General features: G+C 38.4%; 1 protein-coding gene across 1 annotated transcript in view; it reads left to right on the forward strand.

Moving 5' to 3' along the window:
* grin2ca (glutamate receptor, ionotropic, N-methyl D-aspartate 2Ca) overlaps window positions 1-27,760 on the forward strand; it is a 35,753-nt gene extending 7,993 nt beyond the window's left edge. The window contains exons 2-12 of the mRNA XM_014981204.2: window positions 1,980-2,581; window positions 7,013-7,127; window positions 10,890-11,101; window positions 16,138-16,306; window positions 17,200-17,353; window positions 17,551-17,676; window positions 18,898-19,127; window positions 24,017-24,177; window positions 24,274-24,461; window positions 24,927-25,159; window positions 25,986-27,760. Of these exons, the coding sequence (XP_014836690.1) occupies window positions 1,980-2,581; window positions 7,013-7,127; window positions 10,890-11,101; window positions 16,138-16,306; window positions 17,200-17,353; window positions 17,551-17,676; window positions 18,898-19,127; window positions 24,017-24,177; window positions 24,274-24,461; window positions 24,927-25,159; window positions 25,986-27,605 (3,810 nt within the window). The 3' untranslated portion in view covers window positions 27,606-27,760. The remainder of the gene's footprint in view (window positions 1-1,979; window positions 2,582-7,012; window positions 7,128-10,889; window positions 11,102-16,137; window positions 16,307-17,199; window positions 17,354-17,550; window positions 17,677-18,897; window positions 19,128-24,016; window positions 24,178-24,273; window positions 24,462-24,926; window positions 25,160-25,985) is intronic.
* The last annotated feature ends 200 nt before the right edge of the window (window positions 27,761-27,960 follow it).

Raw genomic sequence — 27,960 nt, forward strand, 5'->3', positions numbered from 1 at the left:
TTGCACTCTGACAAGACAGTCGTGACTTGGGGCTTTGAGCTGCAGCGGTGCCTGCGGTAATGCCCCAGGCTCATTTGGACCGAGCCATCTGTCTGCCCTCCGCTAATTGAGCTGTCCGGGTCTGAGGAGTTAAAGGTACTTTGTGGTTCCATGTGCAAGGGAGCATGAAGGAATCACTAAGAAAAACAAAACCAGACATCCTCGTAGACACTACCAGACAGCCCAGCGCCTGTCAGTGAGGGAACAGACTGATTGAGGCTGTAGCACTGACAGATCTGCAGCAGGAGGAGTGGATTTCTCAGGTTGTACAAATCTGCATGAAATCTCTGCACCAAACGTAAATGTTCGCCTCATCCATCTCTGTCCACAGCGGGTTCACCGGGCAGAACCAGCTCCCACTAAATACGCTGATAACTGAGTGTCCTCTAGGCGAACACAGAAAGAGCAACCATTTTAAGGAAAATATATGAGCTCTGGGCTGATTTAATGAAATGAAAAATGAAGAATAGCTGCCAAAGAAATTTAATTATTTTAATTCCCAGTTTGCTTTTATTAGTGGAGTAAGTTAAGTTCTTCTGGATTAAAGAAAATGCACTGTCCATGAAAGGTGTATTTATTCCATCATTTCCATCGATGTTTGAGGAAACAGTGACAGAAAACAACGGTGCAGTCAGAGGCTGGATTTAGCCGTGTCGTCTGAAACTGTGAGACGCTAATTCATCACAAGATAGCTAAACCCGTCAAGGACAACAGGGAGTCGGGAAGAATACGATCACAGGCTGCCAAGCAGTCTCGGGACACCTGACCTCTCCACCGCCTGAGCTGCGAGGGCTAGGTGTTTGGGGTAGACAGGGTTCTGCCCGGGGAGGGAACGGGTCAGGAGGGGCTACTCTAGAGATTTAACACCAGGACTAAAACTCCACTTTCTAAGGCAAAACAAAGTTTGGTTTGAATTTTTATTTCACTGATTATATAATAACATATCTAGTGGAATTGTGACTGTTCAAACTATAGGAGGAGACTTACTGAAAATATAGCGAAGAGAAGGGAAATCACATTTTAGGTCTGATCTCTGCTTCTGATCAGAGCGACAGCAATTCATCTTCCAAGATGAAAGAATTTTCACAAACGACAGATAAAACATGCGCTGATCATCTGTCTTTGTTCAGGCTGGTGTTTGCAGGTTTACCTCAAGTTTATTTGTACAGTAGATTTCAGTAACAAGATAATTCACAGTGCTTTATATCGTAGAAGTATAAAAATCTAAATAATCAAAAATAATCAAATATGTTCATCAATGTTCCAGTTATTATTAATCAAAAGCAACTCTAACATGCAGCTTTTGAGCAGTGATTTAAATGAACTCAGTGTTTCAGCTGCAGTTTTCTGGACGTTTGTTCCAGATTTGTGGTGAATAAAAGCTGAATGCTGCTTCCCTATGTTTGGTTCTGCTTCTGATGATGCAGAGCAGACCAGAACCAGAACCAGAAGACCTGATTGTTCTGGAAGGTGGATACAACAACAGCAGATCTTTAGTGTATTTTAGTGATAAGCCATTCAGTGATTAAATAGCAAGAGAAAGTTTACCTGCTACCAAAACAGGTAGCAGGTGGATGGGTTGCATCCATTTGTTGCACCCAGACAATGTGTGATCTTCTGGGTTTGACCTTCTTAAGAAATTTGGTCATTTGGACTCCACAAGATTTTTTACATTGTGCACAGATCCCACATACACTTTTACAATTTTTTTTTAGTTTCAGGAATTGACGGTCTGACGGGACAACCCCTTTTCCTGCTGCTCATTTACACAATTACATGTCGGCTTCCCTACCAACATATGTAACCACGAGAGGGTTAAAGAAAAACAGTCCTCCAGATTTTATTCTACAGTCAGTGTATAAAATAACACTGTATTTATTTGAACAGGACCAACAAGTTAAGTGAAGAAAATGACGCCATGTTTCTCTCCTTTACTACAGGGTGAAGGTTCCAACTTCCTCCAGCTGGGTTCCTCCGTTGAGCAGCAGATTAACGGCATGTTCAAGGTGATGGAGGAGTACAACTGGGACAGCTTTGTGGTGATAACCAGCCTGTACCCGGGTTACGAAGCCTACGTGGATTATATCAAGTCCTTCACAGACACCAGCTACTTCATGTGGGACCTGCAGGACGTGTTATCCTTCGACATGTCGGCTGACAGCACCAACGACATACGAGCACGGAGGCTGCTGCAGCAGATTGACGCCCAGGTCCTGTTGGTCTACTGCTCCCACGAAGAGGCACAGTACCTTTTTTCATTAGCAACCGAGGTTGGGCTAATAGGACCGGGCTACATCTGGATTATCCCCAGCATGGCCGTGGGAAACCCAGACATCCCGCCACCTGACAGCTTCCCTGTGGGGTTGATCAGCATCATCACAGACCGCTGGAGGATGAGTCTGAGGAAGAGGGTGCGGGATGGGGTAGCCATTGTAGTTAAAGGTGTCCAGAGCTTCAGGAAGCAGAGAGGCTTCATTCCTGAGGGCCACAGCGACTGTCACAACCCCGTCAAACAATCTGCCATCAACGATACGCTGTTCAGGTAAGACACTGTCTTAAACGGGGGAATTTATCATATCTATCATTTATTGTGAAAATTTCTTTTCAAGATAAAAAGTTTGGGTTTATTATTGCCACATTAAATTTCAGTTAATGTTAAAAAGCTGCCTAAAATATTATTTTTTATTGTATTCCCTAATTTTTTCCATGAAAGCATAAAAAGTATCAATAAATTAAAAATATCTGATCAAATAAAGTATCTGTGCATTCTCTCACAGCTATGTTTGATGAATGTGATGAACTTATTTTAAATGTAAATCAGCTAATCTATAGAAGACTTCACATTACATTTGAAGTAAAGAGTTCACTCTGGCTGAACTCAAACCGCTTCTGAAACCAGGACTTTGAGTTTTTTAACTTTGGTTTGTTGTCTAGCAGAGGTTTCCACAAGTTTCATTATTTAAGGTAATTTAATTATTTAAGGTAATTATATTAATCACTAAATAACATCTAATGTCATTTTGACACTTTCCTGACTTCAGTGTCTTCTCACTAGTAGGAGTCTGCAACTTATATAATCCTTAGAGGGATTTTGCTCTGAGGCCAAATGTTTTTGTTTTTTGGTAAGAAACGTACTCCTCCATGGCCACGTTGTTTTCTCTGATCTACGTCGGCCTGAAGCTGCAGATGTAAAGCTTCTGAAGAAGACAGTGATATGTCTGACAGTAATGAACCTGAAGGTTTCTGTACTTCTGTCTTCATTGTCTTTTTTGAGTAGTGCTTTAGGGCAACTTCCTACAGTTTCAACTATAATGTAGCATAAGGTATTGGTAATAAAGGCAGCACGAAATCCCTTTTTTATTTTTTTAATCTAAGTAAAATTCTGATCTCCGATGTTTAAAGTGCAGAGTAGAAATATTTAAATATTTGAAGTCACTACAATACCAACTACTTAATAAACATTTGTAGCAAGCTAGTACCTTGTTGTTTCAAAAACACTCTGCCTTTGACTAACAACTAATAACTGGGTATTAACTCAGTTTCATTTACAACTGGCAAATTTTTTATTTTTTTTTATTTTTTATTTTTTTACAAAGTCATAACATGACTTTGTATTTTTGGAATATTTACACTGCCCTGCAAAGTGAATCACGCTAGATTCACTTTGCAGGGCAGTGTAAATATTCAGTCTGCTGGACGGAGCCTCCCTGCAGCAGATGATCACACTTCCAATGAGTTAAAGTGCTACAGACGCCAAATACCACAGCAAGTGTTGGGGGCACAGATGAGAAACAAAGCTAATACCGTCAATATCGTGTAATATACATAGTGATCTGCGCCATCTTGGTAGGCAAGCACAGCACAAAGCATAACTTAATCATGAATGATAAAGCGGCAGGAGTTGTCTACATGGGGCTGAAGTGATATCACTGCCATTACAAGAAACAAACAAGTAAAAAGTGGTCAACAGTCCTGTATTGATTTAGGATTTCCCGTCTGTTTGTTGTGGTGAAGCATATTTCATGGTGTCCTCTGCGCTGCTGTCATCCATCTCTTCATCCCTAATCACTGCATGTCTGTTGGAGACTGTGAGGTAATTTAGTCAGAGGGAGGGGTAGTGAAAGTGGATAGGGGTGTGGCTTTCCATCAGTAAAGCCATGCCCAAAAGAGCAATATGACGCCATCTGTGCCGTGGCGCACAGAGAATAAATCCTATTTTGCTGGAAAAAACGTTTTAATCAGCAAAAAGAATAGTTGGAAAAAACAGTCCGAGCAGCTTTTGACTCATATAAGCTCAGGTTAGTCAGGGAAAATAGACGGTGCTGTCTATTCATGTTATAGACCTGTTATAGATGATCATCAAGGGCCATTTATCGATCATAATCAGAGGCTCATGTTTCATTACGGAGGATCACTCTCTCCCTGTGACGTCAAAAGCAATTTTCACTTCAGTCAACAGAGTCTTTGGAGATAAAACTTGAACCGTTTATAAAAAAGTGAACATAATCACTATCTTTGATACAGTACAAACCATATCGTTCACCCATTTAGACCCAGCAGGCACGTGTTCAGAAACATGAGTAAGTTGGGTCAGCGAAACAGAACAAAGCGCTTTCAATTAGCTTTATCGTCAGATCTTGTCTCATTGCAGTCAGATCAAACGTCAGCAGCATCCTCTGTTGTTGAATTTCTGCTCTCTGGATGAGAGAATCTTTTGATAATGAGTCGGCTCACCTGTTAATAAGATTATCGCACACTGCCAGATTAAACACGCTTTTCACACACACACCGGGCTGTGGGCTGTTCTCCTCCCACTGGGCTTTCATCACCTCTGCTGGAGTGGTGTGTGAGGTGAGAGCCCTGTGCCACACGTCTATCGCAACAGAAGATGTGAGTGATGTAACAAGAGGATCAGAAGCAGCTGCTAAATCAATCAGGGAACTGAGATGAGTTTTCTACACAGAAATGGGTAAAGAGTCCCAAATGAACTCCAAAACTGAGGAGAAAACTTGTAGATAAAGAAGCAGTTGATAATTTTTACTAGTCTGACACCCGTTTGGTTCGCAGCAAAGCCAAAACTAATAAATTATAATCTTGCCCCAGGACATAAATACTACTAGACAAAATTCTAAAACTAAAAATTAATGAAAACTAATATTTCATCATTAAGTGTAAATGTTACTCGGATCTCATAAAGTGAACAATTTTCTATTTGTTGATTTTTGCAATTAAACATGAACAAAAACTGGAATACAATAAAAAGTGGGTCATTAAAGCAGGACTACAGACTGCAACCAATTTTTCAATAGTGCACCTGAATAAAATCTCATTAGGAACCAGAATCAAAACAAAGAATTGAAATCAGAACCATTCAAATTCAAACAATGTCTTACCCTGGATAATAATAAACATCTGAGTTTGCACTCATCTACAGAGCAAAAATTATAATGAAAATTTCAATTAAATCTAGCCAGCCGCTGACAGCATCCGATGGCAACTCTTACAACCTGAAAGTTGTGGCTTTATATACAGCATCTTGCATATTGGTGTTCCCCTGGGCAAAGACACTTAATCCCAAGTTTTCTAGTGATCTGTGCTGAGTGGGAAAGTGTAAAGTACTTTGAGTGGTTGGTATGTCTAGGAAGGATTTAAAGATTTCCCCATTTGCCTGATAAAACAGTTATAGCTTGATGCTGAAGTGATAGTCTGTTCTATTTTAATTCACTATTTTCCTTTTTAACCTGCAGTCTGAGTTAAACTAAAGACATCAGAGCTGCACAATACATCGATTCCTAATTGTCACTGCAATATCAATGTGTGCCTTACTACATTTGCAAATGACAGCTTGGACATTATAATTGGTAGGATATTGAATTGCAAGAGTCCTGCATACAAATTCTGCATGTCCACAATGTGTTTGTCTGGTTTGATAGACTTTGTAGTAATTGAGATGTGGGGGGAAAGATTATGTTTTAGAGTGAGAAAATGGGGATTAATCTTAGGGAGGTTTCCCACCTGAGTTCAGTTGACTCAGTTTGGTGGCGACCAAAATTGCAACATTTGTTCCATCTCCAGCTGCTGTGGTTCTCTTTCACACTGCATTGTGTAAAACCAACCAAACCCAAAACCTGCAGGGGCACTGCACCAAGAACCACTGAAGGAAACGACCAAAAAACCTCTTAAAAAGTCACTGAGCGCAATTTACGTCTTCACAAAACATAAACAAAAATTGAGTGGTGTCAGATTTTAGCAGTTGGAGGATTTCTCTTTCATCTTTGGCTAAAGACCACAAGCCATTTCTTCCGTTAAAGCAAGTCTCTCACGTTTGTTTCGATTGTATTTACCCAGAATGCCTTGAGCTGTAGTCCGCTTCCTGCTTCTAGAGCAGTCTCCAGTCCACTTGGAGTTCACATATGCATTTGAACTACACCAGAGTTCACTTAAACCGAACCAAGATCAAGGTTTGAGTTAGACTAGTTAGTCCGCTTCAGAGTTTGATACATTCCTCCCCAAATGAACTGGACTTTCTAGACCAAGGGTGTCCAAAGTCGGTCCTGGAGGGCCGACATCCTGCATGTTTTAGTTTTCTCCCTGGTTTTACACACCTGCATCAAATGATGGCTCATTAGAAGGTCTAAGCAGAACACTGACTTGCTGAGGAGGTTGTTACTACCACCAGGGAGAGAACTAAAACATGCTGGATGCCGGCCCTCGAGGACCGACTTTGGACACCCCTGTTCTAGACAACCAACCAGAGTTTGATTAAACCAGGCCAAACAGGGATGGTGGGAATGCATCCTTATTCGATGCGTAGCATTTTGATTAAATGCTTCACAACTCTACTACAGCTGAACATTAATATCTTGCCTATATTTACAAAAATTAAATTTAAGAATGCGCTCTTAGCTCTATGTTTATCTAGCTGCCTTTTTAAGTCACTGATCATCATCTTTTGTTTGTTCTGTTCCTTCAGACACATGTTGAATGTAACATGGGAGCACAATGACTTCTCCTTCAACAGTAATGGCTACCTGGTGAACCCAGCCATGATAGTCATCACTCTGGACAGAGAGAGACAGTGGGACAAGGTAAGCTTTGTGCTCATTTCCCAGAATCTTCTCTTCAAAATAACTTCTGTAATGAGTTTCAGCTCATAAAATGGGAAAACAGAGGTACTCTGCAGCTGTAGCTCATTGGTTCTGGAGCAGAAGATGGACTTTCCTCATATCAATGAAAGAACTAATGGAGCATCGTCTCCCTCTCACACTTGCTTCATTCACATACACTTAGACACACAGACTCCAACGTCTCTGAGAGGACAACAGAAAGATAACAGAGTCAAGTGACTGCACTTCATCAGTTTGTTTAAAGACGGGTGCAAAATGTAGCCAAAGTGGTGAACGAGATGCTTAAAACATACTCATAACAACATCCACTGGTAATTTAAAACATATTATGTTATACGTATAATTTAAGGTGCAATACTTCTTAAACATCAACAAGTTATTAGGCACTAATGGCAACCAAAACTACTTGCACATAATTAGAAAAGTTTTCACAACAAAAGAAATACTGTGAGAATCGATGCTCCAAAGAGAAGCAATTAATTTTCTTGTTATGGGATTATACTTACAGCAGCATTATAAATATATCATATAGTTTTATAAACTAAAACTTGCTACAAGCTACAAAACTGATAAATGGACCGTGAAATGCCACAAAAACAGATTTATAATCTACCATTTTAGGATAATGAATACAATTAAATTCAACCATTTCTGTGACAGTTTGGCTTATTGTTAAAACCAATTCATTAATCCTGAGTAAAATGTTGCAAGATTACAATGCATAGTAAAATACTGGAGAAATGTCTGTGTTTCAATTGTTCTACAGTTGTTGGGGGGAAAAAACATGATTCTTTAACAGTTTCTTTCCAATATTCTTTCCAAAAGGAAGATGACTTCTTTCCAAATATTGGAAAGAAACTATTCTTTCCAATACTTGTACACCTGACAAAAATTCACTAAAAATTACACCAAATTTTAACTATTCCCTTAAAAACATATAAGAAGCAGAATGGAGTGGAGAAGCTTTCAAATTAAATATTTTAGTTGATCACGCTTCCCTGCCGCAGAGAGAACTACAAATAAAACAGTTTGTGTTTTGTTTGGCATTCAAAAGATATAAAGTAACTGAACCGTAAAGTTCTGGGAAGGACATGAACCTGTTTCATATGAATGTGAGATTAAACCCAAGTTGCAGCTTCATTGATTCTCCTCTCGTTATTTTCACCATGCTGACCTTTACATAAACCTTTCAAGCCAGAAAAAGAAAATCTCACTCTCGAACAGAACAATATTTTGCTCATTTCACTAAATTCCAGCCAACATGTGGAAGGCAATCTATTTTCTTTGCTTAACTTTCTGTTGCCTTGGGCTTATTTTCACTGCAAGCTGAAAATCAATTCCACCTTTGAATTGCCTTTTTTATCCAGTTTTCTCAACACACTGCCATGCAGCCAGATCATAATATAATATTCATACTAGGGATGCAAGTTATTAATTAATGAATTAATCTAAAGCAATTAGTTGATAACTGCCATTTTATTAAAAATTAGTATTCTGAGTACATTTCAAAACAGAACCACATAACGTGCATTTTGCATTCCACACCCGTTTGGACCATTTCACTTTTCTGTTCTGGGATGCTTCCACCATGATTATTTCTTTTGCAACATTGGTGCCCAAAGTCAGTCCTTGAGGGTCAGCATTCTGCATCTTTTAGCTCTCACCCTGGTTTAACGCACCTGGATAAAATTATGTCTCAAGAGAAGGCCTAAGAAGAACATTGACATGCTAAGAAGGTTGTTACTACCACCAGGGAGAGAACTAGAACATGCAGGATGCCAGTCCTTGAGGGCCTAAAGTTGTTTTACAACCATCAACTCAAGGATGAGCAGCGTCGCACTCTATAGGATGGTGGCCATACTATAACACTGAAAGAAGGTCCATTTAAACGGACATTAAATCAATCAAATTAAACTAATTTTGATTTAATAAATCATCATGTGATAATTAAGAATTAGTCAATTATTTGTTTACATCTCTAGTTCATTCATATCTTGTTTCAGTCCAGGTCTTGCCACACAACAAATACAAAAATCAGACATTATTCGGCTCACCTTTCATCTAATAAATCTGTGTTAATGCAATGAATCAGTAGCAGTTTCTGTTACCTGGCAAGTTTCCACAATAAACCATTCAGGTGATCAAAAGGTCAAAGTGACTTGTGAAGACTGATGAGGGAGATGAAAAGAAAGAAAACAAAATGGAGTAGAAAGGCAGCAGAGAGAAAGGAGAATTAGTCCTGACTGAACCGTTATCTAGCAACTGGATATACAACAAGGCAATAAGAAGCTGCTGCCATTCCGCTGTTTATCTGTAATGAACACAGAAACGGAAATTATTGTCTCTTTGCTGAAAATGAATTTTTGAAAAGTGGGGAAAAAATATAAACTTTTCATGTACTTATCTCTTTCAACTTATATAGCCACTATAGGCTTTGTTTACAATTTTGTTCACCACTTGGGTCACGTTATATTTCAGTACGTTTTGTTTTTTAGAAATAATCAACACTAATTTTTGCTCTTCACTGTATAAAGTTGAGGATACTTTACTAAATGAAGTCTGAGAATCAAATGGGAGCCGTTTTTTCACCCCAGAGTATTTCAGTAATTTAAAATTTAGATTTCTTCAACAAAATATCCATAAATGGAGCAACAGTCAAACAGTAAGAATGGTCGATATGACTGGCAGCAGAGAAGAATAACTGAAGTCCAAGGAGAAATGAGATATTTGCACTTCTCCCCCATGTTCCATTTTTTCACCCTTTTCATTTCATTGTGACAAGTCAAATTCGCTGCAGTGTAGAAACATGATTGCTTTTTTCCTGCACAAACAACAGAGATTATGCTGGAAGAAAAACAATTTTGTTTATCTGTGGTAAGTTACTGATATTTAGAGAAGCAGTCTTTTAATGTGAAATAGCAGAACCAGTTCACATTTACATTGATTATCGCAAATGTATAGGTGAAATTTAGGTTTAGTGTTTAAAATGCTTTGTAGAAAAGAAGAAGGTACAATGATGTCATATTGCTCTGATATAAACAAACTGTGAAAAGTAGTTAATGCTCTCTAAAAAACATCCTAAACAGCTGCTCTTTGTTTTATGGCTAATTATTCCCACGGTTCTTTCTACTACAAGAATAACTGGGAACATGCAGAATGAAAGAAACAGCACGTGTGACAATCTACATATGAAACAGGTCAATTTCCTCAACTGACTACTTTTACACTTGATTGTTTATAACTAACTGCATATCCAGTTGCTTAGATTAAAATAATGTGTAGAAATCAGAATGACATATATTTCTTAAGTAATTTCAACAGTGGCAAAGCAAAGGCTTCTGAGTGAATCTGGTTGATTAAACATCAACGTCCAATTAAAGTCCTCTCACTGTTAATTTAGAAGAGGCTGTAGTTTCATTTGGATGTTTAATTATACTGTTTGCAAACTCTGATCTAAAATCAAAACCCTTTAAAACCTCAGCTCACAGCTAAGGATGAACACTGTAGAGGATTAAGTAGCTTCATTAATTTGATACATGATTTATTTCTCTATGTTTCTCTTCAATACATAAGCATTCAAATCTGTTAATCTGAGCATTCTTCCACAAGTTATTTGCATCTTTGACCTTTTTCTGGAACAGCTGAGTACTATGAGTGCCATCTGTTTGGTGCAGTGTTTCACTGCCTCCTGCTGACTCACCCTTCTTGTCTTCACTCCTTCAGGTGGGGACGTACGAGATGGGAATCCTGCAGATGAGATACCCGGTGTGGCCGCGGTTTGGCTCCTATCTAGAGCCGGTGTCAGATTACAGACACCTGACTGTGGCTACACTGGAGGAGCGGCCCTTTGTTATTGTGGAGGCAGTGGACCCTGTGACTGGTACTTGTGTTAGCAATACTGTACCCTGCCGACGACAGTCCAACAAGACAGAGGCGTAAGTTAACTGATAAAAATAACTTTACAAATTTTACATTACTTTTTTATTATTTAAGACAAGCATGGATTTTTCCCAAATATTAGTCACCATTGCTTTATAGTGTTTAACACTGAGGTAAAAACTGATTTTAAATATAAAATACTTTGTGCATCTTGATGAATCTTAAATGTTTGAATCTTAAATGATATTATTTTTAGGCCACAAGAATGTACAAATGAACGAATGAATTTCAGCATACAACTGAATGGAACAATTAGAAACCAAACAAATTACAAAGAGGAAGCCACCAGGGTTGCACTTTCTGGCCGATCACCGGTCGTTAAAAAGCCTGACCAGCTGATTCCGATTTTGGCAGATCAATTTTTGTAACTATGTTTGCAACAGTGGGATGACTGTTTTTAGAAATCTGTGACGGCAGAGCAAACGGGGACAGTGGCTTATTTTCAGAGCTTTGCAGAAGTAGATAAGATTGGTGGATAAGATTGGTTTCTCATACACGTATTGGTCGATAAACAATCTCACAAGAATCAGAAACAATTTATAATTGCACCCCTAAAAGCCTCCTATTTTTACAGTGGAATTGGACACTTTTGCAGTAGATCACCTGAGCCTTAAAACTGCATACTGTGTAGCTGTTGCACATTATTTGAACTGATACTTAAGCTTGCCACAATTAATCAATCACATAAAAATTAAAATGAGCTTGACAATTTCCATTCTTATGACAATTTGTTTATAGACTTTATAATTCATTTTATTTATGGTTTTGGTTGTGTGTAGTTTTAGATATTTAAATTATCTCGCAGTTCCAGTATGAAATGCTATGTACAAAACTGCATTATTATTGTATTATCAATACATTACTTGAAAGTGGTCTTATTGCTGGTTATTGCAATACTTTCTGGGACAATTTGTTGTCTTGCAGAATTTGTCATTGCACCTACTGATAAAACCTAAAGAGCTTCTGCAAGCACTCTGTTGCACTGGTATTTCTCTGTTGGCAGACTGAGTCAATCATTCAATCATCCTGAGTAAAAAACAACATCTGACCGCTGTAGAGTCCCTCAAACACCCTTATGTGATAGCAGAGCCATCTTAATTGATTTTGCATCTAACTTGAGTGTGCCATTAGCCATGAGATTAAAAGCCTCTTCCCCAGCCATTAGCACATGCATGGCTTCTTATGACTCAATGAGGTGAGATTCTCATTAGGCTGCTTGGCCAGAGTGCAATATCCCAGGGATCACCCTGTGACCCAATCAGGGAAATATATGTGGTGCACGGTGGGGTATCAATTAGATGGGACGATTAGGCCATGTCATCAATCCTGAAAACCTAAAGACTGATATTGGTGTTCATTAGCAGGGGAGAGAAGCACTGGCCATTATCCATTACTGACAATGGTGTTAACGAGGTGAAGGGAGCAGAAGATGAATATCGCGCCCCTTCAGTGTTATGAAGAACTGTGGTGCTTTATCACTCATGCTGACTGAATCTTCCAGCCACTACAGGAAAAAATCCCTGTCAGACAAAGGAACCTTTTCATTAAGTTGCATTTTTTCTTTTTAAAGAAGTAGTCAATAAAAGATCAATAATCCAGCCAGCTTTCAACAAATCAAGAAGAATAGCTTCTACACATTTAAGCATGCACAGCAGCAACAATATGATTTCACAGCAATTAGTAAAAGTTAAAAAAAAAAAAAAGCAGCTTAACCACCATACCTGTCAAAACAGCTTTACTGGACTGCATGTTAAGAGCTAATCAGCAGCTCTGATGGGATCCAGGGAATAAATCATGAACCAACAGAGGATGTCCTGAATCACTTGAAAATCTCAGTAGAAGATCACGTTACAAAGTGCACCTGTTTATATAATTTGATGCTTATCACTTTATCTGATTCTTGGTTTGAAGATTACTTCTTTTGTTAAGGCAGTTGAAGTTCACAACAGTTTTTCATCCAGAGTTGAATCATAAATCAAAGCGAGTGATTTAAACAGCTTTTCTTCACTTCAAAACTGTAAGTCTGGATGCTGATCAATGCTTCATGGCAGTGATCCTAGTCATTCCTCAAGCATCAATGTCCTGAATAAAACTAACACAAATACTATTACTACAACCCAGTTATCTGGTGCTGCCTAAACATTTAATATTAAAATATTCTTGCACACGTAAAAATACCTATAACTTGTAAAACTGGAAGGAAAACGTCCTATGTTTAAAAATGACATTATTCAGTGTAAGGCAGAAACATCTAATGCATTTATAATAAGACAGACAAGCAGCAGCCAAAACAAACGGGTTACTGGGGAAGAAGCTGGACTTTATCAGCATAGAGGTTTGATCCACCTGTGGACCTAATTTACAGATTAAAACCTGGCACACTCAAACACTTGAAAATGCAAAACCGTGAAAGACAGATAATATAAAATCTTGATATGAAATCCTGTCAAACTGTATGATGAAAATACCAGCAGAATCTGAGATATGACTATGAGTGTTGCTGTGCTTATTACGGGTTAGATGCTGAAAAGAGAGAGAGGACTTGGAGGAAAAAAGAGACAGAGGTAACAGAAATTATGACTGGGAAAAAAGGAAAACAATCAGATTTCTGTCAAAAGAGCAGTTCCTAGAAAACAGACACAGCTTGATATTGATGTTGGTCATCTTTGGTTGGGAAAACTCTAAATTGCGCATGTGACTCTGAACAACCTCAACCCATGGGCTTATTTAAGATTAAGACCAGAGATTTTCTTTCAGGACAAAAGATTTTGCCTAAGACTGCCAACAATCGACTCTGAACAAAAGTGCTTTTGTAAATAATGATTTAAAGCTCTTGAAGAGAAAATAGCATGTCATTTCCAAGGGTTGTTCAGATTTACAGAGAAGACCCAAATGTGTCATATCTGTGGCAGATTAAGATCATTTTCAAACAACAGAGAAGCTGATTTTTATTGGAAATATTAAGAGAATTTACTTAACAAATAGTATCGTAGAAAAAAAATAATTCTGTTTTTAGTTACATTTGAAAAAAATACCTTATCAAATATTATTCTGAATCAGTTATATTGGTTTCTAAAATAAAATCTAATGTTTCGCAGAACTAGTAATCTGTTCGTACATCTCTCTTGGTAGCTTTGAGCATGATTAGGCCAGTCACAAGAACAAATTTAACTGGACGATAAATTGTCCCAAAAGCTATAGCAATAAATTATAATATTTAGATCTAAAGACACAGACAAAGCACAGACAAATTAGATGTTTAAATTGTCTCATAGTTTTCCAAGAAACACTGTGGGCTTTGACTAGGCTACAGCAGATTTCACCAAATTCAGCTCGTAAAGTTAAAAAAAAAAAGAAAAGGTCTTCAGAAGGACCATAATAAATAACACTTTTCCCTCACAGCACTCTGGGGATGATTCATTCAGAGGTAATGTCCTGCTGAAGGATGACATTGAGCTGAGGAGATAATTATACATTAACAGTGTTCAATAGGAATGAAATCATAAGTTGATTTAATTAAAGATGTAACTGAGAGCAACGGTTGATGAGCAATAAGATCGGCACCAGAAATCTTCTCTAAGCAGCTTCAAATATTGAAAGCTTTTTAAAGTAATGTTTGATAATTGCTTTCACTCTAAGTTCTGTCAGGAGATTTAATCAGGCTTTCCCCATAACTTTAAAAACACACATTAGTTTACTGATTACTTTAAATATTCCTTTAAGTGTACATGTGCTGTTGTTTGTCACTCTGCGCTAGACAGAGAAGGCCCAAAGATGACACTTCCTACCGAAAGCTCGGAAAATGACAGCACACAAAAGTTCAAAACGAAAAGCATAAAATCATTTATAACAATAGCTACATGAGTAACACTTCGCAATTAAAGGCTGAGATCAAATTATAAAAAATTAATCAGAGTTACAAACAGGTTTAAAAGACGCTAAGAACTTTGGTTTTCTTAAGACACCACAGAGACATATTTAGGCTCAGACGTGTGCAGTTAGGCTCGAACAGTTAATTTACTGCTAATGACTAAGTTAGAGGCGAGTCGTGAACCCTGGCAGCTGGTGAGGCAGCGTGTTGGGAGCTCTGTGTTTACATATGGTCTGCTGTGGCAGGCTGATTTCCTCTGAAGGATTCATTTGTTTCTGGTTATTCTTTGCTGCCTCGCCTCCTGGCCTATCATGTGTGAGTCCAGGGGCCATTAGACTGAGGGTCTGGGGGAGGTTAGGGGTGATGTGTCATTAGAGCTCTCTGCCTTCAATACATGGCTTACTAGGTACCTAACACACCACACCGTGCATCATAAGCAGGAGGCTCTCCTTCTGGGTTGCCTCCCATAAAGTCCACTTTAGCTCAAACTAAAATGTTTTCAGTTCTGAGAAACCAGTCTCTTATTTCTGAACATCTCTTGGAAGAAACAGGAGTTTTTTTTCTTGGATAAGAAAATATGACACACAGTTTGCTTTGAAGGTGATAGAAACTACAATAAAACTTGAGGTGAACAATGCCTTTATGTCCATCACTGCAAAAACACAAAATCTTACCAAGTATTTTGGTCCAATCTCTAGTTCAAATGTCTTCGTACACTTGAAATGAGACAAAACTAACTTATAAGTAACTTTACAGCAGTAAAGTTACGCTGGCAGATTATTTCACTTATATCAATACATTTTTCCATGTTATACGTGAAATAATCTGCCAGAGAAACTAGTACTTTTTCATCAATATTAAAGAATATTTATTTAATACAAGCTCCCATATCTTGCTGCAAAGTTACTTATAAGTTAGTTTTGTCTTATTTGAAGTGTACGAAGATATTTGCAGCAGAAACTAGACCAAAATGGTAAGATTTAGTGTTTTCGCAGTGACATCACCCAACCAGTATATTTATATTACAAAGAAAATGCTGCATCAGCAATAAGAGCTTAAAAGTCTTTTATACAAAATGTGTAAAACCTATGCTAAAAGTTTTGAAACCATAAACTATTAAATAATGTACGAGAGAACAAAATACTGTCTTTTGCTTTTCAGTATTGTGGGTCACACTGAGCCATACACCAAGCTGTGCTGTAAAGGTTTCTGCATTGACATTCTGAAGAAACTCTCACGCACCATCAAGTTCTCCTACGACCTTTACCTGGTCACCAACGGCAAGCACGGCAAGCTGGTCAGAGGCATCTGGAACGGGATGATCGGAGAGGTAGGAATGACAAAGACCTTATATATTCTACTTAAATGAGTTGGGTTCCTTATCAAATGTGTTTTTATAACTGCTAAGTTACAAAACAACACGTTTATTAAAAAGAGTTACAAAGCATGTTCGGGTGCGGCAACTAAAATCTGAATGTAAAACGATCTTAATACATCTAGATTTATTGATGAAAAGTATTTCTGTTGCAAATCCTGCCAAGCTGCACAATATACTGATTAACAATCGTCATGACAATATCAATTTTTAGTAACAATAAAGACGTTAGTGACCAAAATACTAAAGGTCACATAGAGTAGTGCAGACACTGTGATGATGATAGAGAAGGAAAGTAGTGAGGAAATTGTGGATCAACTGAAATCAACTGCAACTAGAAAGAAAGAAACACTGTGGTGGGAAGCTCTTCTTTACAAAGTTTACATCAAATCTAAAGGAATCAGTGACTTTTTGAAGATATCTAGAGACATAATCTGCGCTTAGGGTATTGATGAAGATACTAATGTCTCAAAACGTTAAGTTACTCAGATGACTTTTTTTGTTATATTTTAATTGTGTTATTGCATGATTTGGCAACTACACTGAACATTTAAAATAAATTAAATAGCTTATAACTTTAGCGCTGCTGGGCTAAAGAAGTGAAGGTTTTTTGTCTGCAAAATTGAAGTAAATTAGTATTTTTTTTAATAATTAATTGTTGTAGTACTGATTATATCAAGGTATTTATTATTTTGACAACCCTAGTCCTAATTGCTGAAAACTTGACAGCAGTTTAAAACAATGTGCCAGTTTATAACGAAGGTCAGCAGTGAATGTCTGATGCTTTGCCATCTGCCTACTTCACACAAAAACAAAATCTAATGATAAGGTTTTATTTTTGTCAACAGGTGTTCTACAAACGAGCGGACATGGCTATCGGCTCACTGACCATAAACGAAGAGCGTTCAGAGATCATTGATTTTTCTGTGCCATTTGTTGAGACGGGAATAAGTGTGATGGTGGCTAGAAGTAACGGGACTGTCTCTCCATCAGCTTTTTTAGGTAAAAAACCAACTCGGAGAACATGCTACCAACTAAGACTTCATCAGAAGTGGTTCAGTATAATTTTTTTAGAGCCTTCTTAATATCCTACCTATTTTACTATTGTTTATTAAAAAGGCCATTATTGTTGTTTAGTAAACAATTAAAAAGGCCATTATGAGTACTTTCCTGCCTAATTAAGCTGTGTGTCTCTTCAGAACCATACAGTCCAGCAGTCTGGGTCATGATGTTCGTCATGTGTCTGACAGTTGTGGCCATCACAGTGTTTGTTTTTGAATACTGCAGTCCAGTTGGGTACAACCGCAGCTTGGTCAGTGCCAAAGGTAAATCGCATGTTCCCCAACACATCTCCATTCCTTCAGGTAGTTTATGCATAAAAAGAGAGCCGCTGTTGGGAATACAGTCACAAATCTGGTTTGTTAGAATAGAAGCAAACGACAGGTAGAGTGGAACGAAAAAGACTGCAAATAACTTCAGACAAAACTACGAGTAGTGTGGTATTTTTCAGACCTAATCAAAAAGCCTCATCGCCCCACAATACACCTTTATCAGTGTTTTTTTTTTGTAATGTTGACCAAAGAAACAGAAGTAGTTAAAACCTTGCATGCAGACATAGACACAGGTTGTCTAATAAGGGTTTTACAACTTTTCCTGTAATTCAATGCTACTAAAAGCATCATTTTAAATAATGTCAGAGCTGAAACTACAGAAAGCTGTAATTCTGTACTCCTTACACTGGATTCTGAAAAGGTATCAAAGATTGAAGAGAAAATGTAGCATGAAAGCCTATTTACAGAGTTCACACATTGGATCAATTCTTGTTGAATCAAGATACTGCAGTTTCATTTCATCGCCATGTGGTCCCCTAATACCCAGTAATGGATGAAAGAGCAAAGAGTCATGGGTTGCCAACTAATCTCTATAGGACAAGTCTTTACTTTCATCCAATATTTTATGTTACACATCAGCTTTGGCCTTAAGAAATATTAGTGCAGATGATATCTGCTGTGTAGATTTTATATTTCAAGTGCATTATCTCTATCATGCACTATTATTGACTGTGACAATGAAGAAGGACCTATTTTCAAAAAAAATTTTAACTTAACAGATAGATTAAAAATAAAACTAACTTCTGTGGTACAACTTAAAAGAATTGCATTTTATGTTGGAGAAAATGGACAATTGTCTCCAATAAGAGAATAAGAGTAAATAAGAGCAAATAAATAAGAGAAAATATTGAGTTAATCACTGTTTCAGTCACGTCTACTTTATCCTAGTTATAAAAATGTTGAACATAGAGTTTGTTAACCCCAGTATTTAAATGTACTGTTTACTTCATAGTTTCAGATTTTTATCCTCAACAGCTTAAGAGAGACAAAGGCTCCCACAGCTACCATTTGGAAATATGAACCAGAAATTATCTATAACAAAAATGAACAAATTAACCAAAACAAAATAAAATCTTTTCTAATTTCAGAATTCGATTTGGAAAACAACCCACTAAAACTGACTCTTTACTTTGTTTTTTTTTTGTTTGTTTTTAGATCCCGGAGGGCCCACATTCACTATTGGAAAATCAGTTTGGCTACTGTGGGGAATCGTCTTCAATAATTCGGTTCCTATTGAGAATCCAAAGGGCACCACCAGTAAGATCATGGTTCTGGTCTGGGCTTTCTTTGCCGTCATCTTCCTGGCTTCGTACACAGCCAATCTGGCTGCCTTTATGATCCAGGAGCAATACATCGACACCGTTTCCGGACTGAGTGACAAAAAGGTACAGACCTTTGTCTTAGACGTTGTTTTGTCGTTGATGTGCAACCTAAAGACAAGGATGTCTATTTTGCCTGAGTAATACACTGGCTGTAAACACATAAATGCCGCAAACTCCAAAACACACAATAAAAAAATAGCTACAATCATAGGCAAAATGCAGCGTGTTTTGCTGTTGTTAGTGCGTTTGCACCTGTTGGCCACCGTACTGTAAACTACATCTGCTGCAGTTATAAATTGTGGATAATCTAAAAGTGGTAATGCAAACAGGAAAAACATAAATTACATTATCTTTTAGAGCAGGATGTTAATGGAAACGAGAAGATATATCCGAGTGAATTTTCCGGGTAGACTGTGATTGTAATTTCCTGGTATTATTATCCATACTTGTGTTGCCCTGGGGACGCATTACATAGAGGTATTGATGAGGAAATCTGTGTTAAACCATCAGCACAAAAAGTGATTTGTAGTCTCTGTGCTTTCAGACAACTGAGGAGATTAAAGAGGCATTTGAGGAAAAAGACCAAGCTGTCCAGTGCTCATTACAATTCTAGGAAAGTCACTAGCAATTCTCTTTTCATTATTCACCAATTCAGCAATGCAGTGCAAGAAACAAAGCTCTTTTGACAGGGACTTCATAGATTATTCTACTTCTTTCTGTATGTGGCAACGCCGTAGGAATGTAGAACTGAACTGCTGCTTGACCAGCTGCGCTAAGCTCCTTAGGGCAGGAGTATGGAAATAAGGTACAACACAAAGACAGATAAAGTGACCTTGTTTTAAAGGAAAGGCTAGTCAATAATGAAGTGTGGGAATAACTTCTCCACTTACAAGAAATCTCATGATAAGAGAGTGACTGACAATCACATTTGTCAAGCAACATGACAAAAATACCTCCATCCAAGCAAATTGATCTCCAAAAGCTACCTGCAATTTATCTTAACTCTTGTATTTAGATGTATCTGAAAGGATAAATCTTTAAATTTTTATTGCACTGAAAGCTTCACAGAGAAATCAGCAGAAATTGGACTTTCAAGAGTCCTGAAATGACTGATTTGTAGCTTTTATTTTGTTTTGGTTTTTGTCTTATTATAAAAGTGCTAATTATTTAACATATGGACTCTGAAAGCATTTGCATAAGGTTAATGAAAAAGTCAAATCCTGTATTCCCCCTTGTCCTACTTTCAATCTATGATAATTAAAAGCATAAAGTACTGCCAAAGGGAAAAGGATGAAATAAGTTCTTCTTTAGAGAAGACAACAGAAGGATGAAGGAAGTCTAGATCCCCCTGGACAGCATCCTGGACTTTAAGTTCCTTTCTATAATACCTATGTTAGCTGTGTCAATTAACACAACACAAAGCCTCCAGGACAACAATATGAACAGTAGAGCAGTGGGGGAAAGATAACAGATGCCACTATATATCCAGTCTATGAATAGGTACCGGCAGCGACGCTCTTTCCACTCAGGAATGGGAGAGAACGCATGCTGATCACAGAAAATGCCCTAGCTTCCCACCATCAAAAGTCCTTTTCAGAATATTTTTTCCAAAAGCAACACTGCTGTGTTAAAGTTAATTGATTTTCCTTTCCAATGATACCAGTTTTATGTATGTTGAAGCAAATACAACACTTTAAATTTCCCAGTAATTTTCATAAAATTTTTGAAAAGCCGCATTATTTAAGCTAATTCGAACGCCCCTCCTGAAAGGCGCTGAAACATTGTCCAAGAAAATCGGACTAAACCTTAAACCAAGGGCGTAGGTTCGGTCTAAGTTTTGGTGGGGACCTTGACACCCCACCCCCCCCTGCAGCACAGTGAAATGCCGAATGCCGAAAGAGCACCGAACATTTTTGAGAAGGGGGGGAAACCACATTGGCTTAATAACCCCCTCCCCCCAACCATAACCATATCATACATCTTATACAACCAGATACAGTCATACTCAGCAGATCAGTTCAAGAACACTTTACTTTTTCCTTTACAAAATTCAGCAAACGTTACAAGTAAGATCAAAAGAAATATCCTCTGGATACAGCAAACACAATTGCAGATAAGAAGAAATCAATAATAAAATAAAAAAGAAAAAATATTACATAATTAACAGACCTATTCTACCTCACATTCAGTGCTGACCTTACTAAACACCGGACTTTACAACAAATGCGTTGCGTGATAGATATCTAACTTATGGGTCCACTCACTGTACTTACAGCCGACGTAGCGAAATAACTTCTAATGTCTGTCCTTTTCTTTTTTGGTGGCGACATGGTCTCGGAGACTCAGAAGGAGACGCGTGTGCCCAGCTAGCTGCCGCCTTTTGCAGCTAATCAAAGAACGTCCGACGATTCAACTGACTCCCCCTCCCCCCAACCCCCGACAGCACCGTTCCGACACGGTCTCGGAGGCTCATAATTAATGTCAAACTAAGAAGCTTCCGTTCCACGCACCGCCTGTTGCTGCTAATCAAAGATCGTAGATCCACGTTCTTTGAGCCAATATGGCAAAAATTGGTCGGGACTTTTTCATATCCCGTGAATATTGGTCGGGACATGTCCCTACCGTCCCTACCCAAACTTACGCCCATGCCTTAAACTATAGGCTTTCTATACATACCCGGTTTGTCAAGGGTTATTTTTTTAGTTTTTTTGTAAATCATAAAAGTATCAAAACTTTGTCAAATAGCGAACAAATTATAAAAAATAAACCCGACAAAATGGGTATCAAAATAAAGATCAATTTGTTAGCTTTAAAATAATACTGGAACCACACTTGCAGAATCAATGTGAGTGACGCCCCACGCATATCAACACACGAACGGACCTCCCCTGAGTTGCCCCTTCCAGCTTTCGCTCTTTATGTAAGCCAAATGTGGCTACGTGGTGAAGCTAGCTAAAAACGAATAACCGGAGTTTTAAGCCTCCGGTAGTTCTAAGAGCGGATCGAGGGAACCCCTCCTGAGCTTTTTACCATGTGCATGGTCTAGCGGGGATGCTGTTTGATGCCATGATGCCCTGGGCAACCGCCCAGGGCATCATTATGTGGGTGGCGGCATGATGAAGTGACTGTATCTATACTAAAATTATAAATTCTAGACACTTTTATGAAAAACTGTACTTTCTTTGTCACTTTTTCAGATGGTCGGTAGTAGCAAATTTTCCATAAAGAAAGAAATCTAAAGAAACAATTTCCATTTTCTGCCAACAATATAGAAAAAACTACTAAAGATAGCCATAAATAAATGTTTTTATATGATGCAGCAGCCTAATTGACATCTAGGAAGGAAGTTTCAGTGAAATGCATACAAAAATAAACATTTTGGTGCGGGAAACATCAAGTTAAAAATTCTCAAAATTTTGATTTTTTAAAAAACAAACAATCCCTATTTCCTACCAGCAATATCAAGGAAACTATTAAATATGGCCAAAAATGGATGCCTTTATGTTATTCAGAAGCTTAATTTATCTGTAGTACAGAAGTTTTATTGAAATCTGATGAAAAATATAAGTTTGGGGAGTACTCAAAAACTACTTAATTTTGTCAATTTTTGAAACTTTTTTCCGTCGGTCAAACTAGCTTTCGAAGCAGTTTTGTGGCCTAATAAATCTTTGTTGAACGGTCCCAGACCCCTACAAAAAATTGAGCCTGTTAAGACCACATAGCAGGATGGGCAAAATAGCTTTAGGGGCTTGGTTTCAACATATATTTTTTAATATGGTATCACAAACATGCCATCTCTGCTGTCAAGGGAAATATTGAAATTTGTTTTATTTTTCAAAATGGCATTTTTTTTAAGAACCTTCATTTTAAAAAATAAGCTATTTGTACTGTACATATTCATGTTTTTCAATATGATTTATATATATTTAAAGAATGTCATTACAAATAAGTGTCAAATTGATTTATTTAAGTAATCGGCTTTCAAAAACCCCATCTTTTTCTACTCAAAGGTGGGTTTGTGGCAAGGTACACCTACCCCCCAAAATCTCAAAAACCGTTAGAGATAAAAATGCATACATAGTATAAAAAATATAAAGAAAAAAAATTGATTGCCAGTACCTACTATGAAGGGCTGATCCTACCAAAACTGACAATGAATTAATGAGGAAGTAAATGCATAAATAAAAGAGGGAAGAAACTAAGTAGATAAAATGAACAAATAAAGTTAAAATAAATTAATACATGAGGAAATAAAATATGCAAAAATATATTTTTCAATATAACTGTAAAATATATATTTTGGAATAAATATATGATGCAATTATTCATTTCCACATTTGCTATTGCATTTATTTAAAATTTTCCTTTTGCCCCTCAATTCTATTGTAATGAGGTGGGTGTTTCTACCACTAAATGTGGAAATAAATAATTAAAACATACATTTGATTTACGCCATAGTTATTTATTTAATTCCAATTGTTTATAGTTATATTGTTCATAAAAGCCTATCTAAGAACAAGTGAGACAGATTAGCTCAGGCTAAAAGTATCAATATGCAGAAATGTGGCTGATGTTTATTCAGTCTGATATTGTGTGCCTGTCCCTATCGAATACACTTAATACATTATTAATTCCTCATTTACTTACGTATTTACAGTTTTATTTACTGCTTTATTTCCTACTTTATTAATTCATTTCCAGCTTTGGCAGGATCAGTCCTCCATAACTCTGTGTGTGCTCTCTGTTTACGCCCTGCTTTTTGTAGCACTTCTTCATGACTAAACAGAGTAAAATGTAATAAAATCAAAGATGGGAAAACTATTTTATGACCTACACAGTATGTCAAACTATGTATATTGAACAATAAGCAAACGACTGAAACTTCTGTTTAGCTACATAAGCACAATAATCATGTTTGTTAATATAAAATGTTGTTCCACATCCATTAACAGTTTCAAAAGCCACAGGAGCAGTATCCTCCGTTCCGCTTTGGTACAGTCCCAAATGGCAGCACAGAGCGCAACATAAGGAGTAACTACCCCGAGATGCACTCCCACATGGTCAAATACAACCAAAAAGGAGTAGAGGATGCTCTCAACAGCCTTAAAACAGGGTAGGTTTCTGCCAAGAGAGACATGAACACACAATGTGGAAATGGAAGAAGAGCCAAACAACTAAATTATTTGTGTAATCTGTTTTACAACGTTAGGAAACTGGATGCCTTTATCTATGATGCTGCTGTGCTAAATTACATGGCTGGCAAAGACGAAGGATGCAAACTGGTCACCATTGGCAGCGGGAAAGTGTTTGCTACTACTGGTTATGGAATTGCTCTGCAGAAGGATTCACGCTGGAAGCGCCCCATCGACCTGGCCCTGCTGCAGTTCCTGGCTGATGGTATTTGTTGTGCTTTCATAAATTAGAACTACTACCCAAAAACATCAATATTATGATGCAGTTACATTCAACATGCTCACAGAGAGCTAACAGTAACAATGTGCTATCTGCACATTATTGCTAATAGCAACTATATAAAGAAAATTTGAATAAAACTAAATCAGAAGTTGATTTATTCTGCTATTCACCTTTAGTTGAATTTATAAAACTGAAAGAGAAATGATAACGCGTAATGCATAATACATAAATAACAAACAGAGGCCACTGGTATGGCTGATATTTTACTTCTCACATCAGTCTGTCTTCTGAAGAAACCCTCCTTAACATGCAGCTTTACAGTAAAATGTTCAGTTTCACAGTAAAAATACTCAGCTTCACAAATTAACTAATTGAGGAAATGTTCTTACTCTGTATAAAAATACATTTCATGTAACCAAAATGTTTCTCTCTTGTTTTTTCACACAGGTGACACCCAAAAGTTGCAAACCGTCTGGCTCACAGGTATCTGTCGTAACGAAAAGAAAGAAGTCATGAGCAGTAAGCTGGACATCGACAACATGGCCGGAGTTTTTTACATGCTGCTTGTCGCCATGGGCCTAAGCCTACTGGTGTTTGCCTGGGAACATCTGCTCTACTGGAAACTTCGCCATTCAGTTCGCAAGTCAGACCGACTGGACTTTCTCCTGGCTATCAGCAGAGTAAGTAATTATCACATAATAAAATAGACCAAGTTGTTTTAACATCATTTCTGGTTGTATTTTGATTTTTATATTTCTCCAATTCTTTCTTCTAATAGTACATTAAAGAGAAAATATGATCTTCAGGTTTCTTAAAAAAGAAACTGACTTTTTAGTGTTGATGTATTAAATGACTCAGTATTTGACATGCCAATCACCCACTGATTTGGTGAATTTCTGTTATAATTTCGTGCCTTCATACAGTGTTTAAATAGCAAGAGAGGTAACACTGACAGGTAGGAAGCTTTACCTAAAAGTACAACTTCAAACAAATCAAACAGGCATTAATAAAGCAAGTTATTCCATAATTATAATATTCCAAAGATGATAACAACCTCATAGTGGAAAGAGGATTTTATGGTTGTTTGCTGAAAAAAAATGGTCATGATGCCTGAGAAACTGAATTTAAATTACCCCATTAAAAACCTTCATCTCTGTATCAACTGTGGTCAAAGGTGAGATTCTGCATTCCAGGGCAATACACAATTTGAAAGTAAAATAAAGCTAGTTGGGGCAAAATGGAGAAACTAATATACTAAGTGCATGATCAGCAACTAACTCAGGACTCATGTCCAATATCCTGCAGCATAAAAGCATCCTTTCAATCACAGAAACAGTCACATAAACAAGGATAAATATTCTTCTTCAACAAGCTTTCACCTTATTAACGTCTGATGTTCATAGGAGATTTTATTAATGGGGAAATAATCTGTGATTGTAATAAAACATAATCAAAAGTTCAATAGTCTGCAGGTTTATTTAATTTTACCTTTCCATCCATTTACAGGGCATCTACAGCTGCTTTAACGGAGTAGAGCAAACTGACCACAACGGGAGCCTGCAGAGTCCAGATGTCACCACCAACTACACTCAAGCCAACATGCTTAAGATGCTGAGGACAGCCAAGGACATGGTGTCCTCTGCCAGAGTTGAGAACTCTCTCGATAGCGCCACCAAAACAATAGAAAACTGGAGCAGACGTGGAGCCGACAATGTGCGAGCTGGCCTTCCTCCCAGAGTTACAACCACAGATGTGACCCACGGCCGGCTACCCTACATCTCCAGTATAACAGACAATCATTCCCCCTACCCTCAGAGGGCCATTACACCAACGTTCCCAGTTCATTACGGGGACACATCCACCCAGCCCCTTCTAGAGAAGCCCAGGGTGGTAACCCGACCCACTCCTCTTCGGTACACTCTGCCTACACGCAGCAGTCAGCATCTGTTGGAGAGAACTTTGCCCATTTCCAGCCTCAGCAGCCCACACATTGCCATGAGAGATCCAACTCCCTCTGGAACGTCCAATCCCCACCACAGCAGCAGGCTGTATGTGGAAAACCAGGGCCGGCACCCAGCATCCCCTTTTGTTTCCTACAGGGAGTTCCAGGTACCTGACATTTACGTGGAGCACAAGGGACCCCTCCGCAGGAAGTTCAGCTACCCCCCAGACTGTGTAAGCCGGAGACGTAGGTCTTTCAGCTATCTGTTTAATAATCCAGAGCCAAGAGTGAGAGTCGACTACGATGAACCACGGTCTTGCTTTGCTGAGTTGAGAGCTAATCACCTCCTAAACAACCAGGTCCCTGATGGTATGGCCATGGCCTGCACTCCAGGACACTACCCCGGCAGCAGCACCAGCTGCAACTCCTGCATGAAGTCTTACCTGGAGCCAGAAATGGACGAAATCCCCCTCTTAGGAAAGGACAAGTTAAATCGACGAGCCTCATTTCTTAAAGCCACGTGGGGCAATGATAGAATCCGTCAGGTAGATGAAACAAAGCCTTCCACATCCACAGCTCCTTCCACCCGAACAGACATGCCTGATTTGTTTCCACAGGTGGTGGGGCCGAATCCAAAGCCTCACAGGCTGTATGGCAGTTTGGGGCACAACCTGTCCTGTTACCCCCTGGCCGCTGAGCCAGCCTACTTAGACCCAGCCCATATGGGTTCTTACCCCTACAAGCAAAAGATAAAGTACGCTGACTCTACCCGGCTGCCCTCTTACAGGGAAGCTATCCTGCAGAACGCCGCTGCACTGCGCCGCTCCTCCTCTACAGTGGTGCACAGACATTATTCCACCTACCTGAATTCGTACACAGATTTACCAGTGTATGTGGGGCCTCTCCCACAAGGACCGTCCCAGTTCTACAACAGCTCAAAGGACATGTGTCACTTGTTTCCATGTACCAGCCACTGCCCAGAAAACACAGCAATGCTCCCTAGAATGACGGGCAGACCAGTGGCTTACCACAACAACATGTTTGGGCCTTATGATGGCCCAAAGCGAGAGGACTTGGGTTCAGGGAGTCGAGATCGGAGGCAAGTCCTTGTGGCGCGAAGAGTCAACAGTCCTTATGTGCCAAAGCCCTGGGGCAGGGTCTCCAGTCTGGAGTCTGAGGTCTGAACTACTCTCCTTGTTAGGCCAACTGACTTGCGTCCCTCTAAGGAGGAATATGTCTGGAGGTTCTTCCTTGAGCTTTCAGTCAAAGCAAAAATGAAACCCTACACCTACAGTGTACTTGAGAGAGGTTCCTCTCAATTATCAGTGCAATAATATCTTGGGCAGCAAAAAGTAAAAATATAGCCTAAAAAGCTGGGACTTTGTAAGCCAGACATATTGAATTACTAAAAGAAATGGAAATATTGAAAAGTATTTAATGCATAAGAATTTAACCTGTGGATGGTTGTTTAAAAGGATTTAATTTATGTTACTAGTTGAAATCTTTTGGGAGATGATATACTATAGTCTCTCAAATTCT

Source organism: Poecilia mexicana, unplaced genomic scaffold, assembly GCF_051168715.1.
Source record: "Poecilia mexicana isolate PSO_F unplaced genomic scaffold, ASM5116871v1 scaffold_8, whole genome shotgun sequence".
NCBI classification, from domain to species: domain Eukaryota; kingdom Metazoa; phylum Chordata; class Actinopteri; order Cyprinodontiformes; family Poeciliidae; genus Poecilia; species Poecilia mexicana.